Source organism: Anser brachyrhynchus (genome assembly GCF_964034855.1).
Source record: "Anser brachyrhynchus genome assembly, chromosome: 6".
NCBI lineage: Eukaryota > Metazoa > Chordata > Aves > Anseriformes > Anatidae > Anser > Anser brachyrhynchus.
In genome coordinates this window covers 9767164-9786592 of record NC_137700.1, presented here as the reverse complement: position 1 = coordinate 9786592, position 19429 = coordinate 9767164, and the positions used below count along the sequence as shown (strand labels likewise).

The 19429-nt window shown below is 38.1% G+C and overlaps 1 protein-coding gene across 18 annotated transcripts in view; it reads left to right on the top strand.

Annotated features, from left to right (window-relative positions):
* Positions 1-19429, top strand: part of KCNMA1 (potassium calcium-activated channel subfamily M alpha 1) — a 470622-nt gene that overhangs the window by 433652 nt on the left and 17541 nt on the right. For 11 of the 18 annotated variants that reach the window (XM_080598324.1, XM_080598325.1, XM_080598315.1 and 8 more), the window contains 3 exons: positions 14659-14772; positions 15489-15572; positions 18029-18159. In XM_080598324.1, the coding sequence (XP_080454450.1) occupies positions 14659-14772; positions 15489-15572; positions 18029-18159 (329 nt within the window). The remainder of the gene's footprint in view (positions 1-14658; positions 14773-15488; positions 15573-18028; positions 18160-19429) is intronic. The other 7 variants (XM_080598321.1, XM_080598323.1, XM_080598319.1 and 4 more) reach the window with 1 other exon arrangement.

Genomic DNA, 19429 nt, shown 5'->3' with positions numbered 1-19429 from the left:
AACAACTCTTATGTAGATTGCACACAAGGGATCTGAAGTTGAAAGGCTCCTTTAAGATGACAAATGGGTTGAAAGTGTTATTGTCTTTGATTGCATGCCTTACATCATCTGTATGTAGGAATAAGAGAGCTATACTTTATCTTTAGCCATTTTATAAATATTTAAGTCCTTTTAGTTGCCTAAAGATATTAAAGCATATTTTACAGTAGTTGGAATATAAATATTATATATAGCACAAGATACCAAAGTAGTTTAATGAATTCATAATTTTCTGTTCACTTTTATTGGAATGTGTTTTATGTTCCAAAACTTCCATTTAAAGAATAAGAGACCATTCTGCTCCCTGACGAGATGTAAACCAATAGTGAATGTCATCAAGGTTGCTTGAAATGTTGGTATGGACTTTTAATTACTAGGAGGAAAGATAGCATGGACATTTGGCTGTACTACTCCAATCTCTGCGTTTAACAGAAAAATGTCTTTTTGAAAAAAAACATTTGTTTTTTAAGTCTTCAAGAAACTACAAGGTCTTTTGCTGCTCTGCCTCTTTGTGTTTTAAACAGTCTTAATAGCAGAAGGAGATACATATCTAGATCCAAGTATGCAAGAGTAAATTTTCGAAAAGTAAAAGGTTAGTTTCTAAAATAACCAACCATAAAGTCTTGTGATAGTAAGAACATATCTATATTTCTGTATTTCTAGGGCTCTTGAATACAAAGGTGTGTTGAGGTTATAATTGTTAATCTTTCAAATTCCCATCAAATATATGAAAAAATGTTTTTTAATATTTCAGAGAGTTTCACTAGATCTCAGTAGGAGTCCGTGCTGGGTAATGCTTGTTAATTACCCTCAACAGAAGTAGACACACAATGCTGGTAAATTACCTGACCCTTTGCATTTTAATGAGACAACAAGGATCTCATGAAGTGATGTTGTTTCAGTGGTTAATGGTGTCAGCAATGTTGTAATTGTAGGCTGAGGCACATTAGCTGAACAACCACATGTAGGAAGGGCTTCTCTCAACAGGCCCTTTGGAGAATAGAACAGGGTATTATCATTAAGCCTATGTCATTTGCATGCTGCTAATCACTTACTTTATTATCTTGTGTATCCATTGTCTTTCTTTAATTGCTCTTTAAATTAAAATTAAAAATAGTTCCAATGCCCATGATAGTTGTGATAGCATCCTGATTATGAAGATAACCTCAAGAAAATGGAACATATAGATAATATATGACAGGATTAGTAGATAGTTTGAAAGTTATATACCATAACAGGCAGCCTCTTGAGCACTATTCCACTATCTTTCTTTTCTTTTGTATGTATTGTTTGTTTAATAGATGGTTATTTATATGCATAAAGGTTGTATTTTTTGTAAAAGGACATACATGACTTCAGAGATCAATGTCACTGCTTTTGTCTTTAATGTGGGAGAGATGCAAAGCGTCCATATCCAGTAGATTCCACTGGAGCTAGTAAGGCTCCGGGAGAAAGCAAGATTTTAGGTCTAGCCAATTAAATCCTGGTCTGTGATATCCATTGTAGAAGTGTAGAAGTTAACACTCACTACTAAGTTGGAGAACTGCCAGTAAACTTTGACAGCATTAAGGTAAAGCTAAATGAATAGTTCTTTTATCAGAACATATTTGATCCTGAAGTTTGACATGGGTAAATTGGAGGCATCCCAGCCTTTCCAAAATAGGCACTCTCTAAAAACTTGGTAGCTTCTGGTTACCTACAACATCCAAAGCTTTCAGCATCCTCAGAGTTGGGTATGCAGGCTGTGTTGAGGCACTCCCTTCACTTGGGTCTCGATACCTGCTGTGCTCCTTATGCTGTATTTTTACAGCTTTTGTTTTTACTATCCGAACAAATCAAACCCAGAAAAGTAAAGCCATGAACTTTACAAAGGGCAGAGTAGTCTTTGTTATTGAAGGAAGAAGGGTAAGCTTTGGTCTTGTCTAGGTATTGTGACTTAATTTTATTCAACAGGACAAGATTAATAAAATAGAATTTCTATGCTGACTTAATTGGATACAAGAGTAAGATAATATCTAGTTTAGGTAATGTCCTAAGAATACATGATCTTTTGCAAACATTCGTTAGAGTTCTAATGTATATCCTATGAGCGTATGGTTGAGACTGCACTCTTTGTATTGATTTGAGGACTGGTTGTTGTTCAACTTTAAATTTTGAATACTATAATACTAATACAGGAGTATGAGTACTGGTTAGTATTGGAAGATGAAGTATCTCAACGTTGTAAATATGTATTTTCTGTTTGACTTTACAGAGTTTTCCTAAAATACAGTGGCAGAACTATAACTCTGTAATGAGGTGTCTTTATAGGACTTTTTATTTCTGGTAAATTTATGGCAGTTTTCTTGTTCCTTGACTAATTCTCCAAATGAGGGCAAAGATAGAATGCCGTTTTTGAAAGAATGTATCCTCAAACCAAAAAAAAGGGGGGGGGGGGGGGGGAGGGAAGGGAGGGGAGGAAAAAAAAAAAAAAGAGAGATTTCTCTGAAATTAGACAGTGTCATATAGGTGCTGGAAAAATACGTGGAATTGTTTCTTCCTTTTATTGAGGACAGATGGATTAGATTGATAATGCTACAAGTATATGAGGTATTCTTATGAACAAACATTCAATTACTGACAAGAAGAAGCTTGCTCAAAAACAGTTTACGCCATAACCAAAAATAAATGCAGAAAAGGTATGTGCACGATTTTGTTTAGGATATTAAGCTGTATATTTAGAAATAATATCTGTTAAAAAGCCACAGTAATTTGCATTTTTTTCCTCTTCTAACTGTTCCTGTATGAAGATATCTTTCTAGAATGGTAACTTAAAACTTTTCCGAAATAATTTCACATATATATATATATAAATATATGTATATGTATATTTATATGTACATGACACTATTAAATTTATTTATCTAATCTGTTTTAATTATTTAATTTATCTAAATGTATTTATCTAATCTGTGTTAAGTCTACTTTAAATAATGCTTTGGGGATCTCTTTCCTAGCAGACAAATATCAGAAAGATTTTCCCATGTAATTCCAATTTATCAACCTAGCTATTTCTAGTGTGTGCCTAAGAACTCACATGTTCAGACACTATTATATGCTACTTCACTTCCTTGTCTGCCCCTTGTTACCAAATCTTCTTTAGAGTTCATAAAACCAGTATTATGCTGGGAAGGGATTTGCCACAGAATCATGGAAAAGGATTCCTGGAATTATAGCAGTCATTCAAACACAGACTTGAAGCCATATTTGCAACTTTTTCTTAGCCAGAAATGTGGCATGTGAAGTACTGCTTCCATTCTCAACCCCGCTTGATTATTTTTAGTGTCCAGCACCTACAGTAACTTTACCGAAAACTGATCAGAATCACAGGTTTTTTGTTTTTAGATTCCATTATTAGATGTTGATGAGCCTAAATTCATGAAAGGGAAGAAATGTCCTCTTTTTTTTTTTTTTTTTTTGGTCAAAGAGTAGAAACCTCTCTTGCAATCTAGAAAAGACCTATGGAAGTTCTTTCCAGGTGTTCATGAGAGTACAGCCAGGGGAGGCAGGGGAGCAGCAGAGCCTTCCCAAGCATTTCCTCCAGGAGTAGTATTCTGTCAATTCTCAGCTCTATAGGACTCTCCTCATATGAGTCCAAGCACGAGATATCCTTTGCTTACTAGTGGAATGTTTGTCAGGATAGATAAGGAAGGGAAGTCCTTATGCAAGGTATCTTGTAATACACATTTCAGTATAGTTTCCTTGCAAGAGAGGAAACTGATTCCACATTATTAAGCTTACTTAGATGTTTGTCCTTTATGGTCATGTACTTTGTGATTTCAAATGTAAACAGGTAATTCATTTTTCTGTTATAATGCAGTTTAGAGGAAGACCTTAATATATATCTGCAGGTTTAAATTTCAGACTGGCCCCACCACAAACCACAGATGCCAACTTTTTGAATTATTTCTCACTTCTGTCTGATGAAAAAAATCACATGTCAACGTGAATATTTATTAGAAGCAAATAACAAGATATAGATGTTCAAAAGCGTTCAAAACCCCTACAGGAAAGGATGGCTGTTTCTACTGATATTTGTAGTAATGAAATTCCAATATGAAAGCAAAGAATTTTTATTGATCTGTCTAGCTTTACAGTAAATAATATTGTGTAGGAAATTTTAAGTGATTATGGAGATGTGTATAGAGTATTTAAGTGCTGTTTAAGTACTTACAGAGATTATGCCTTTTGTAAGTGGCATAAACAGTAATATATAGATGAATGAGTGACAATAAACAGTCAATATAAGGCTGAAAACTAAAAAACAGCTTGATGTAAATTTTCAGTGTAATTGTACTGTATACTGGATAGCATGCCATACATGTAATGGTTGCCACTTGATTTTTAACTACCTAAAGAATATCACATAACATTTTACTGGTGCCTTTGTCTTGATCATCTGAGTTTCTAGTAAAAATGGGTTTTGGATCCCATATAAATAATATAGAAGCAGAGCTGGTGTAGAGAAACTTCCGCTGGTGCTTTTTTTTAAAATGGACAAAGATATTTGAACCAAGTGAGACAAGCAAAAGTCTTAAGGTTTTTAACAAAAACTCTAATAAAATAATGTGAGTAACGCGTGTAAGTCTGTCATGATAATAAATTACTTTTCTTTCTACGATTAATATTCAGAGAAAAGGGGAAAAACTGTGAGCCAAAACAGTGCAAAGGTAACAACTGAAAGTTCATTTTTTACCTAAGAGTAGACAGTATCTCAATGGTTTTCTGTATACTTTTTTTTTTTTCCTACATATATGTGTATATATTAGCAAATTATTTATTTATTTAAACTGGTGACTATGTGCTTTGGATACTCTTTCCCTCACAATGGCCATAAGAGGTGTAGGTTGCATCTGGCTTTTTGATTCTGGAGCCTGTACTGACCAAAGCAGAGATTCAGACTGGGTACCACCAGTAGTATCACTGTTATTTGTCAGGCAGGCGTGTCAACATAACTTTAGGAAATATGTGTAGCTAATCTGGTGGTGCTAATACACCCTTCAAGAATATGCAATTAGAGAACTACCTCAAATTCTTCCTGAATCCATATCTCTGCAATTTCTATTCAATTTTTTTTTTGTATGTGAGGGGAAAAAAAAAAAAAAGAAAAGAAGGAGAGAGAGAGAGAGAGAGAGAGAAGTAGAAAGAAATGGAGATCATTATTGTCCGTATATTCCTGACCAGAGTCAAAATAGAATGTGGTATTCTGTATATATGACATACAAAACAGGGATAATTTCTTGAGCTAATCAGAGTATAAGGCTGGGTTGATATGTTAGCTGTTCTTGTGAACTTCAGTATCAGAGGGTTGACATTTGTTTTCATGGAAGTACTTTCTGGAGGTACTTTATTGTACATGACAGGGTTGGTCCTCATACAGGCCAGTTAGACTGATAATTCTACAGAACAAATAATTTTGCTGTTGGAATGATGCATTTTGAAAATATTCTACAATCCTTAAAATGCTATTTCCTTATTCCCATGTCAAATTGGGCACCATGTGTTATTTTCAGGGTTGAGATTAAACTGTAGAAGGGATGTAGGATGCCCCCTGTTGGATCAAGAGGGTTCTATTTCAAGTATACAAATGCTCCTTAGGCAATTATCATTCTCCACAGTGTTTATTGAACCCTGGGGAGAGTGACATTTCTCTGGAAAAGCTGGTTGAGGTAGTGTTATGCAGACTTGATATTTGTTTTCATATATGACAAGTCTTTAAAAGAGATGTTACTCTGAAGTCGTATGCATAATAGAAGGCAAAACTTGAGCGACAAAGAGTTGACTGATTTTTTTCCAGCATTGAAGTAGTCCAGTGTGGAGTTCTGGTAAAAAAATTGGCTTGTGGAGAATCTTTGTTTTAGTATGCTGAAAGTGTGAAGACAGGAAGGAAATTCTCTGCTAAAATATGTAAAATATATGCTAATATATTTTTCTGTTAACATATAATTCTCTATTAATTTAATTGATATCTATTAATGTATGTTAATATTTCTGTTAATATATTTAAAAATATATTCATGCCAAAACACAAAACATATGATCCTTTATTCCAAGCATTCAATCAAACCCTACAAATTCAATCTGTTGGAATCACCTGTATACTGTCACTTGACTGTGTGCTTTTATGACATCCAGGCCACTAAAGAGCTAAAGAGTGGTGACAGGCTATGGTGAAATGTGGCAGGACTGGACATGGGCACAAAATGCTCCCTAGTTGGCAGTCTTTGCCTAGAGTTGCTTTTTTACAAAATGGAGTAAAACTGGAGAACTTTCAGATACTTGTAAAGAGATTAAACTACAGGAAATGTGCAGTAAGCCTGTGGAGCATACCTGCCATATAAATTAGAGGTGGTCTTGATCTGAATCCAGCCTGTCTCAGCACTCAGCTCTGGGAATCCAGTTCAGATTCCTTTGATAAAATGAGGCCTTAGCCGTTACAGTTAAATCTTTTCCCCAAGACAGCCTTGAATGTGGGATTTTAGTTTTGACCCAGCCTGTAGAGAACGTAATGACATTTTACCATAGGTTTCCAGCTCAGTTCCAGCTTGAGTAATTTACAAGTCTGCTGGCACAGTTTAGCCCACACAGACCATGAAGTCAACCGTAAGTAAATCCAAGTTGATGTAAAAACAATATTGCTAGAATAGTGACAGATGCTGATTATCAAAAAAATGTCTGTTTAAGCATTTTATATGGATCCATTTCCTCACTGCATACACCTGAAAATTTTGTAGAAGTTTCTAAGTAATTGTACTTAAAGATGTGGAATTTTCTTAACCTCATCTGCTAAAGAAATTGCAGGAATACATACTGCAAAAAATGACTGCTGTGGTTATTACTGTCACAGCTCAGGGGAGCTATTCAGATGCCTCATTTATTGGAGCTTAATAGATTAAAAGTCCAAATTGAGTCTCATGATATAAACCTAATCACATTCTAATCTGCATAATTTTCCCATAAGCAGCAATGGGAAATCTGTTTAATTTATGTTTCAGCAGTTGCCAATCATGCGGTGGACAGCATTGTTATTTTTATTTATTAAAATATTTTTATTGATTTCTGTCTGTAACATCCAGCTTTGCTCTTCCTTATTTGACTAGGAAAAATTTACTTTATTTGATATAATGACATAATGTAGAGTTTCAACTAACATGCCTGTATGTAATTGTTAACGTTAAGCTTTCCATTTTCTTTGCATTTACTGAATACCTGTCTCTGTGAACTAGATAATATAGCTTAATTTATTTAATACGTTTTATTCACCATATTTATTTATGTTTGCCTGAGGTCTAGATATGTGTAGGTGATTAATGAGTAAACCGAGAAGGATTTGGCTTCGTTATATAGCAAAATCTTCTAGCTGCAAACCTGTGCTGTACTTTGATGCTACCAACCTTATACTGTAGAATTATGTGGTATAGAAACCTATCAAATGGCAAATGGAGAGTAAGAACAATTCAAAAAATGTACACCTTGAACATTTAAGTTATAAGTAAAGTAGGTAAAAAAGCCAGAATTATATTTTCTGATGATGTTATGAATTTAAGGACATTCCATAGTAAGTGAAGCGTTTTGGATAGTTGCTGATCCAAAAATCCTGAAAGAACAAGTGTTACTCTTTCTTCTTCCTCTTGACAAATACGTCTTTATTTCTATTGATTCTTCCAGAACAAAATTTGAAAAAGCACAGAGTATATCAAGAGAATATCACGGCTATGCTTTGCAAAGCAGTGGTAAAGAAAGACCATTTGTTTTGGTAATTTTGAGTTGTGTAAGCTTGTGATGAAACTGGGCAGAGCTATGGTCTGGGTAATTACCATGTGAGATTTTTTGTAAAAATGCATTAGTCTCAGAAGGCCTTCATCTGAATTTTTGTGTGTGTTCCATAGTGAAATTCAAAATGAGACTCATACTGGGAAAGGACTCATGTATGGCTGTGAATGAAAGGCTCAAAGTTATATAGGATTCTGTGCTATGATTAAAATATAGCTCTAATTCTAACATGTTATGCTGTTCACAACGGAAAACAGAAACAATGTGGTATCATTCAGTCCTAGACCTCAAAATGATGAAAATCAAGCCTTCTCCTAGTCTTTGATTTTACAGCTGAATTCTGCCTCAGAAGAGCAGTGCTAGAACCCGTAAACCTATAAAATCTTTACAGTTTTATGTGGGACCACTTACACACCCTGGGAGAACAAAGACCAGTGTTACCCCGTGCTTTCCTAAGAACTTTGATTGGGACATTTTCACTATGAGCATTCTGTAATTTAACAGTACGGGAAAGAACTGATATCAGAGAAGAGCACTTTCCTGGGAGGAAGATGAACAGCTTTTTCTCTATAAGGGTGTTTCTCAGCTTTCAGTGCCTCAGGGGTTGTTCCAGTCCCAGATCATTGGAGGCTTGTTACAATTGAAACCGGTATCCTTCTTCACCCTCCACTGTCTGTAGCGTGGCCTGTGTTTGGGCCCAGGCAGGTAAGAGAGCATCTCTGAAGATGTTGCAGTCTCTAAGAGAGCTGGGAGCATACAGTCACATCTGCTCTCCCACTTTCCTCGTCTCTTCAAGAACTTTAGAGATAACCTCCAAGAGATTTTTATATCTTCAGGCACAAATGACAGCAAAAGTCAGAACTGAAATCAGAATTTAGGATATCCAGGGTCTAAGGCCAAACTACAACTCTATGACTGAGATCGCATGGGATACTGATGCTAGAATTGTTTCTAAATTGAATGGTGGTAACAGATTCCCATGAATGTCAGCAGCTCTTTATCTGCATGACTGCTGCTGAACTTTCCAGGTGTACCCCAGTGGCTGTACTTTGGAGACTAACAGGTATAGTCTATCATTACTTTGAATGCAATGGAATATTAATGGACATTGTCAGCAAATGGTAGCAACGGGATATAGCTGTGAGGTCCTTTTGTAAGTGAATTATTTCTTTTTGTCTGGCTCTGCCTAATGAAAATCCTTGTCTTATATTCCTGTGCAATAACTTGGCAGGGATGTGTTTGGTAGTTCACCACCTGCGTGCTACTCAAAATATGAATGGCACTTCATCATTTTCAGATGAGCCAGAGCTAGTTCATAGCATGTATGCTTTATAAATTATATTTTTGTGGACTGTAGTGCTTACTGTACCCAATGAATCACATGGCACCTTTTCCTAGGATAGCATTAATTGAAATGCATTATCAATTTAAATGGCGCTTTAATGACAGGATCACAACCTTTAGATCTGCCAGGTGGGTCTTCAGTTTGGTAAACTGCATTCTGGTTACACAGAGTTCCAGTTTAGGAAAACATGCATGTTTGGAAAGGGATGGGAAGCAAAGGAGGAAGGGGCAAGAGGCCGTAAAGGATATTCTGTGACCCTCTTCAATGGAAGATTTTTTTTAGAATTTAAAATAAAAATTTGGTTTGGGAATATGCCCATCTGGGTGTCAGTGAAGTCAGTGGAACACAAATGGTGTACATCCATCCAAGAGCCAAAATTGTCTCAACCTCAAAACCCCACCAAGCCTTTACTGGTGTATCAGCCAAGTAAAAGGATATATCTACTGCTACATAGAGCAGGCCTTCCTGCAGTTCTCAGGACTTTACTCAGTCAAGTGAACTGCACAGAAACAAAGGAAAAGCAGTTTCCGGCCAGCAAAATCAGCAGATCATGTGGCCATCGGGCCAGTTGCTCCAAACAAGGCATAAGCAGAGCAAACATTATTGTCAGTGCTTTCAGTCAGCAGAAGTCACTGTTAAGCCATGCCAGCATTTCATAATTTCAAATTTAATCACAGTGCCACTGTGGCTCCCAGAGTACCTGTATGTTCCTGCTAAGCCAGTATTATAGCTCCCCTGAGAGTGCCAGGGCCTGGTTCATCAGGCGCAGGTCTCGCAGAAGCCCTGTACTGCTCATGTGTTTGAAGGTGGAATTAACGGAGACAAGGAGGGGTCAGGGCTGACAGGCCCTGCCAAGCTCCAAGCACGGCAGCACTTGTATCCACAGCAACTCTTGGAAACAGGAGGTTACCTCACTGAGAGGAGGTTTTCCAGGGGTTTTCCTTCCGCAAAACACAGAATGTCTTAAAGAGACAGGGTGTTGTCTCTAACGCAACTGTTTGGTTAGTCCACCCACTTTAGCAGTAGCATCCCAGAGGGAGTTGAGAAATATTTCTTTGCACAGAACCAAGGTGTGGAACCAGCTGCTTTCCACAGAGGCTGCAGGAGGCTCAGACTGCTTCAGTGTAGGTAAAGGATTTGGGGCACAGAAGTCCCAGCCTCCCAACATGGAAGGCCGCTGCTGAGAAAGAAGCAGGGACTGCTGGTCCTCATTGACACTGAGCATGTAAGGAGCCCGGGTTCTGTGTTCTTCTCAGAGATGTGATATAGTTAATCCACTGTTTGGCAGCATCTTCTTTCAGAGAAAGACAGGGACTTGCTACATCCTGCTGAAGTCTAAGCCGTTTCCTCCCTTGGAGGTTATGGCTATTAGCACTATCACCAGCTGTGGAGGCATGACCCCAGTTGTCCTTCCTCAGAAGCCCCTCGCTGCCATTGTATTTCCTTAGTGTGCTCAAGCTTTAAGAGGCCACATGAATTTTACTCTAGAGGTTGATGCTGTTAAGCAATTGTAGCTGCAACCCCCTTGGTTGTTTGTTGAGCAAGGAGACACTGTGGTTATAAGAAGATCACAACTATCAGCCCTGTTTTACCATTTTTATGAGCATTAGTGGAACAAGGTTTGGGGACTGAAGGAGAAAATGGAATATGAAAAGGAAAATGAAAAGAGGCTGTGAGGAAAGCATGTCATTTCTAAATGAATGCTCTCTGCAGAGGAATTGAATCTTTTCACAGCTGAAAATGGATCTTAAATCTGATGCCTTAGCTTGTTTCAGCTTCTGTAATGAAATAGAGTTTTCCTAATACCCTGTGACCTGAATTTCTCCCTGCTTTATGGGTGCTATTCCTTGATGTACAAACCTGTATTTTCTCAAGTCAGCATTTGATGATGGATGTCAAAATACAGGTCATGTATTATGCATATAGTATTACCGATTTAAGGTGTTTACTTGTCAAGTTGAAGAAATTCAAAAATGTCACATTCACTGAATTTGCACAGCTGTCACTTGTAGTTTTTCATGCCTTTAAATGAAAGTTGTGATAAAGCAGGTTAGTTTTCCTGCACTTTTTTTTTTTCCTGCTAAAGGAAAAAAAAAATAGAAAGGCTATCTATGGAATTTACATTTTAAGCTGGGAGCAGGAGTGTGGCCTGAAGGTCGATGATGCCTTTTGCCTCCAAGCATAGGCACAACAAATCTCCCAAGAATTCCAATTCTTCTTTTTCTCAAAATATTCCAATGTTTTTATATTATTCAAAAGCAGATTTTTAGAGGTGTCTTCACCAGGCAGGGAAATTAAAATAAAATAGCAGACATTTCTTACATCTCCCCAGACCATAGAATGAAAAATATTAAGGCGTGAGTCTGTGTTTCACTCAAGGAGAAAACAAAATCCCTTTAACATGCTTCCTGCATTTCAGACTGAATGCACTGGGTATGCAGTGTGCAATTATAGAGCTCCTGACAGCCTGTGTCTAACAGAAATGACACTTTTACCTCAATCTTCTAACACCATCATAGGAAGACAAATATTTGAAGGGTTAGAGAGAGGTGTCTGCAAATAGCCACCTATGGAGAGTGTATGTGTGTGTGCGTGCAGTTGTGTGCGCCTGTGTGCACATTGCAGCAGTGGCAGGGCAAGAAAGGTTTACGCATTTAGGGGCAGGTGTGCCAACTTTCCTCAATTTGCTTTTAGCTGATAGGGGAAATGCTTATGTGCTTATTCCATCTGAAGAGCCTGCTTTACTGAAAGCTGTTTTAGGGAGAGAGAGATGGGGAGAGAAGAGCCCTTGGGAAAAGGAGAAAAGCAGGGTCTCTAGGGATGCTCCCAGCAGTACAACCCTAGGCTGCTTGGGAGCAAGAATAGCTTTCTCTCATATGAGTGCCAAAAGTCTTGCTGTTGCCATTTTTGACTTGTAATTCTCCAGACAACCTGGTCAGTCCTGCCACTGTAACAGTTCAAGTAGTCCACAGCTACTTGAACTTTTTTAATATAGTGTCACAAAGGCCTTGTTGTGCTTTTCCTGTAGTGCAATAGAACGCAAAACTTAGACATAGGAGCCTGCTGCAGAAGGAGGTCTCACATTATCTACCTGTCCTCAGATAGCATTCCCTTCCTTTGGGGCCCCACTTTAATTTTGTTCTGCTGTTGTGGGAGTGTCACAGTTACCTCTGACCTGTGAAGTGGCTCCTGGAAAATCTCCATTAGACTCAGTTTGTGAGTGTGAGGAATCCTAGGCTCTGTCATGCAGCAGTGTGGAATCCAAGAATCAAAATGGCTATCAGTTCCGGTGCCAGACACAAGGAAATGTCTGCAAAACAATACCAGTTGGAAATGCAAACCACTGTTACCATGCTGGTCTCACCGAAATAGTTTCAGTGCAATGACTGGTATTAAATGACCAACTGTTCATGTAGCCAACATTTCTGATTGTCTCTAAGAAATCTGCAGTCAAATGATTTTCTGTGCACCAATAATATGATATAGAAGTGCTTTGCTGTCTTAGGTTTGCCTGTGGCAATGCTTTTATCTTGCAAGACTGCTGAAGATACCACATTCACCTCTTTTCTCTTAAGGAACTCCTTTACAGACTTTTCACTCCCTTATCCTAATGTGTATAGCTTTTCATGATAGAAGGAAATTCGTACTGCCACCTTTTGGAGGGCTCAGTAAGTATCTCTTATCAATGATTCTAGTTTTATTAGTTATCTATTCTACATTTGATATAGAAAAAACCTAGGGAGAAGTGAAATGAATGACACATAAGAATTAAAATCCCATTACATCAAGAAGTCCAGGTTGAGTGGTCAAAATTTCTGGGACAGTTTGGCAGCAAAGGTAATCATCACTGGAAAAGAACCAAAAAGTCCTCGCAACAACCATATAGAACCAGTACCACATGTTAAAAACTACAGTGTAGTTCAGATTTCCTACTTCATAAATTAGTCCTATAGCTGAAGAAAGTAAAGTAGATAATATCACGTCATCTCATTCCGAATTTAGTATCAGATGAATGCACCAATGAGTTAAACTCAGGAAAATGGTTTCCACACTGCAAGAAAATAACAAAGTTACATCAGGAATGAATTTGGCTGTGATTAATTCAGAATTGGCATATAAAGAAATCAAAAGTATTTCAGATCAGTAATGAGAGCCGGTCAGAAATCTGGTCCTGGATGTCCAGTGTGAGGTTAAAGAACTCAGGCCCAAATTAGGAAAAAAAAAGTTCTCTCACAAATGGGTATTTTGAAGGCAGTTTGGGTCAGTCGTGTTCCAAATGACAAATATTTCCTTAAAAATATCGCCTTGATAGTGGTCCTAAATGAAATCCTAAAGTCAAACGCTGGCTTCACCATCACTTCAGCAGTGATGATGTTAAATGAACATTCCCATGCTTTCTACAACTGCAATAAACAAGGGAGATGGAATGCATGCTAGGCTAGCTGTTGCATGAGGTTTTGTATAACTACCTGTCTTCCACCACCGACAATCAAACTCCAAAAGGCTTTGCCTGGGTATTCTTTTAGTTAAAAAAGAAAAAGAAAATAAAAGAAAAAATGCTAATTGTCAAGGGATTCATTTCCAACCATGCAGAGAATCAGGCTGAAAACACAATCTTTGTTAGAGGTGAACCTTGCTGCTCTCCAGCTCTTTTCTTTCTTTGAGTGCCAGCTGATGCGTTTCCTCTTCCACCTTTGTTTCCCATACATCCTCAAAGATGTAAGTCTTGTTCTAGTTTCTTTTCACGTGTCCCTGTTAAACATTCTTTGAAAATCTTTGTCCTTCTTTACTCTTTGTTTGTTTGTTTTTCTGTAAGAATGGGCCCTTTCATCACAGTATTCCTATGACTGGGGTTCCCCATAAAAATGCAGGGTATGGAAGGTACGTCTGAAACGCAAAAAAAACTTTGTCTGCGTTGTACTGCTCCTGGAAAATGACAAATCCTAAATCCTGCATGTTGATCAAACATCAGACTAACTAATAGAAGCTTACAACAGGATAATGGAAGTTTCTTGTGGTTGTACTACTGTGTACAAACAGTACTCTTTATAGTGGTAATTGAGGTTTAAGGAAAGACACCTGTTTAAGGGTTATTTGAAACACTAAAATAAGCCTAGATAAAGCCAAAGTCCTTTTGTATATTTATTGCTTTTATTCCTACTTAGGCAAGCACAACATTTAGCTACCAAATAACCTACTTTCTAAATGACTTGTATATTTCTGAAGGATTATGCTTTTAAGAAATAATTTGTGAAAATCAAGTCAATTTTTAAAAAAGAAAGGCAGATGTTTTTACTGTACCTTTCCCAAAAAAAAAATGGTTAGGAAATTCCCTGCTGATTGTCTCTTTTTTTTTTTTTAATTTCTGTCCGTATATCTTTCTACAGCCTAAATAAACTTTTTACATACAGAATCTCCTGTCTAAAATTTCTTCATGTTATTTTGTTTTATTTATTTGTCAGGCTTTACACCCCCTGGGATGGATAGGTCATCTCCAGACAACAGTCCGGTCCATGGCCTGTTACGTCAACCTTCCATTACAACAGGCGCCAACATCCCTATTATAACAGAGCTAGGTAAGAGAAGCTAACATTTATCCGTTCGTGTACTCTTCCCTGTCTGTTTCCCCACCTCCCTTCTTACGCGACTGCATAAGAAAATTACTTAAACTGTGTCTTCTACTGCCATGTTTTCTCCTCTGATAACTATTGTGGATTACTCCCTCTAAAGAAAGATTAGTAACCGTTGTTTCAGTTTATGTGTAAAACTGAATTATATTTCTCTCTTTCCTTTGGGTTTTCTCAATTTTCCTAAATAAACACTATCAGACAAGATGCTTTTTACATAGTGTAACAAATAAACAGGGTTCTTTGGGATAAGGTTAGGAAAAGAAAAAAAAAAAAAGAAGCACTGTAAGTATGAGCAGACATTTCCTGTGCATTTAATCAATAGTAAGAGGCCATTGGTTTATTTCTTCATGGTCCAGAACTGTTTAATCATGTGTAACCAACTCTGTATAACAGTATGAGAAATTTTACCCCTGAGAATATGATGATGGTAGGTAACCAGGCTCTGATTTCCACTCTGGCTGTGGGTATTTATGTTGTCAAGTGGTGTGATGTGAAGTGCAGAAGCTGGTCTGTTTTTTTCATGGCAAATACAAACTTGATTTGTGGTCCTTTGTCCTTTTATTTTCTTTTTCAGTTTTATTTTTTAGAGCCTTACCTGTCTTTTTCCCTTACTTTATTCTCTTTCTGTACTTTCTTTCCCCCCTAAATACTTTACCTATTAGCTAAGCCTGGCAAACTTCTGCCTTTGGTTTCAATCAGTCAGGAAAAAAACAGTGGAACCCACATTCTAATGATAACTGAACTGGGTAAGAAGTGCCTTTTTCCTTCACATCACTGTCTTATTTTCCACTGTTGTTGTTCTTACTGTCATCAGCTTTTTCTTTATTTATCTGGCTGTATCAGAGGGGCTACCCTCATGGCACTGCTTTGAATGTGTTTTATTTGTGGTTCTGGTTGAAATTGACTGTCTCGTTCTGGCCTTTCTTAATGATTTTTTTTTCATGCAGCATCAGTAAACCTTTGATCACACTCGTCTGACCTGCCGGCTGTTTTCATAGCATCTTCTCACCAATTCATTTTCTCTGACCTGGATTCCCATTTCCCGGGCCCTCCCCCACCAAGTTTTCTCTCCTTTTCTCTCCTTCTTTTTCTCCGTTTGTTATTTCAGCCTATTGTCAATTTGGTGGACATGCCCTAGCAGTTCTCACAGGAAGTCAAAGAAGAAGTAAAGAAACCAGGAAAGAAACCCCAGTATCACACTTTCCCTCCAGCTATTTGTTTATTTGGGGGAGCAGGCCATCTCTCAGAAGCTCGAATTTTGAAGCTGCAAAAAAGCATCCAAGCTTCTGTGTTGTTCCCTCTCAGTAAAGAGAGATCTCAGAAGCTTTTTCAAGCAGTGTTTGATTAGCATTTCCTATGGCGCAGCACCACACATTCAAGCCTAACTCACGTAGCCTGAAGACCTTTCATAGCAATCATAGCAGCTAACTTGCATCAGGCAGATAAAGATATCGAGGATGAAGCTCTACTCGCAGGATTCACATTAGATTTGTAGTACTGTGGAAACTGACACCACGCACGGCTAGCAAGTGCGTGTCAAAGTCAGGTGTTAGTCTGCCAGATGTAAGTGGAAAAAGAATGCTACTGTCAATAGCGCCTGCTCTCAGCTAGCAAATTAAACTAGGGCACAAGCTCTTCAAAAAGTACATTTTGAAACGATACGTCAGGCTTTCAAATACTATTTTGTTCAAGATCCCAGAGGATAAATTGATAGCCATTGTACAAAGAAAGGAGTAGCATAGGTATTGGTGTTTGCTAGGGTGAAAATCTTCCAACTCAGAGAGCAGAACACTTCTCCATTTAAAACGCTGAGGTGTCATGCTCACATGGTTACATCTGGGAGTGGGAAGGCAGGGTTTTTAAATCCTACCTCAGCTCTGGTCCTGACTTGGTGTATGATCATGGCCAAGTACTATCTCAGCAGTGCTCTAGAAGGAGTATAGCAATGCTCACCTCTTTCTGAAAGATGTAGCGAGGTTTTCTCTGTAATTATTTGTGTTCTGTAAGCTAAGCACGGCAAGTGCAATAGTATATACAGGTTGAAAAAGGATTGGGTGGAAAACGAAACTATACACAAAGGAAGATCAGAATAGCAGGCAGAATGGCTAAAACTAAAGAGTTCAGAGCCAGAATCTGATAACGTTAACAGCAGCTCTCATGTTGATTTCCAAGCTCCCTGTGTTGGCTCAGCAGATGGGCTCACACAAGGAATAGGGACATAGTCAAAGAGTGCAGTAGCAAATGCCAAAAAAAAAGTTTGTAATTTCCTTTCCTTGCAAGGGAATTTGAATCAGTTTGTCATTTACTAAGGTAAATTGTATTGCAATAGCACTACTAAGCAATGAGTGCTTTCATGCCAGAGGAGGACTAATATGGAAATGAAATATGCAATGAAATACGAATCACTCAATAAACTGATCTCAGGGAAACAACTATTTTTAGTGGCATGAGGTGGAAGTAGAGAGCCTAACTGTGACAATGAAATGCCAAAGAAAGACTGAATGACAAATGTGACTTTGTTTGGGCTTTTCTTTAAAGCAGCCCGATATAGATCCTTTTTCACACTGGCTAAGACAAAGGTTGTGGAAGCGAGGTTAGGGAGACAAATACGTGAGAAAGGCGATGCTGCAAGAGAACAGCTGGAGTATTGCTCATTCATTCAGACAGATGCCCGTTGAAGGGACAATGTATCCTCTTTTGAGCTGTAAGTGCATTAACACCACTCCAGCAAGAATCACAGCAGCACATCGAACGGATGCCTGTGGGCTAGATCAGAGTTTTATGGGCAGCCTCGATTTTACAAAGGGGTTCAGACTTGCTGTCTTTTGATAACATTCCACTACACATGCATACAACCCTAGCCACTGTACCCGACAAACACCAAGATTGTTTCAATATATAAAAGAGCCCTGTGGATCTCATGTGGAGTGCAGGCAGGCGGTGCCAAGAAACTACTTTTACGGCTAAGGGAGTCACCTATGAAGAGCAAGAGAGTCACCTCTTATGAGCAGGATTCTGACCCAAAGATTTTTAAATGCACATTTTCACATCCATCCTGATTTTAATTTCAGTGATGTCAAAGACACAAGTCTGTGTTTCCAGACATATGCCGTTTCTTTTTCTTTCTGACTGTGTAAAATGTGAGGTCACATGCTGGAGATGCAGAAGCACCTTATGATTTTATTATTATTATCGTTTTCAGTAAATGATTCAAACGTTCAGTTCTTGGACCAAGATGATGACGACGATCCAGACACAGAACTGTATCTCACACAGCCCTTTGCATGTGGAACCGCATTTGCTGTCAGTGTGCTGGACTCTCTCATGAGCGCAGTAAGCAAACCAAACCTTTTTTCATTCTCCTCCATCAGACTTATTGTGAAAGAGTATGAAAGTGCAATCCCTGTTCCGCAGGTAGTTAGGAAAAGATACTTTTTTCCTAGATGTCAAGAGAATTCCGGAGCATAAGCAAGGGTTTTTTTCAGTTGGATCCAGAGACCCTTAAGCAGCTGAGATATCCAGGACCACCACGAATCCACGATTTTTAAAAGCAGAGTCTCACGTCCAGCCTGAAGGCTCATAGTGTCCAAACAATATTGTATCTCCCTTCTGAAACCCAGACCCAAATTCAGTGTTAGTCTCTGTGCTCACTGTTCATGTCCGACAGCGTCAACCGTGTTTTAAGCTTGTAATTGGGAACAATTCTGTGAGTGCTGAGGAGCACTGATAGAACCATATGAAAGCTAATGTACACATCAAGTGAACTGTATTTATGTGAAGAGAGGTCATACTCTTTTTTCACGAGCAGCCTGGTGAATCCAACTATAAATTCATGCCACTAACTACAGATGGTGGCCTTTGGTTATGTCTACAGTAGGGTTTTGTTTTGTAGCCATAGTACAGTTTCAAATCAAACGTCTCAGTCATGCTCCTGTTCACCCTCCCCTGCTTCATATTGGCTACGTTTTCAGAACAGTTTTGCTTCATGCAGGCTGCACTTCTTTCAGAGGAACCCTAAGCTCTGCTAAACATAGCAAGGGTGTAGCCTTTTGAAAATTCGAGCGTAAGTTTTCAGAGCTCCCCCTGGAATATAGTTCCATGGTGCTGGAAATCAACTGTTGTAAAACCCACATGATATTGGAAAAGAGCAAACGGGTTTCTTTTAAGGAGCCAAGACTGACCTTCACCTAAAATCAGAATGAAGCTTTCTGCCTGTAAGGAAAAATCACATTGATCTTTATTATTTGATATTTTATTCACATTTCATATTTATGTACCTATATTTCAAATTTTTATTCTCTGCTATATTCCTCCTATGATCCATCCACAGCCTAGTAGTATCAGTCAACAGTGACAACATTTTATTCTAAAGCAGCCTAGGAATTTGCAATAAGCTCAGAAAATACCTTGTTGAAAAGTTATTGGCTATGTTTTGCAGACTTGACAAATTCAGAAAGCCTAAGCAAACACACCTAAACGCTATACCTTCTCTAATTAAAATCTCTAGGAATAAAATATTTAGCATTTTCACATTGTAAATGGCAGTAATTTAACAGGAAAGTTCCAACTTTTATACTGAGAACTGTTCACCTACTCACATTAT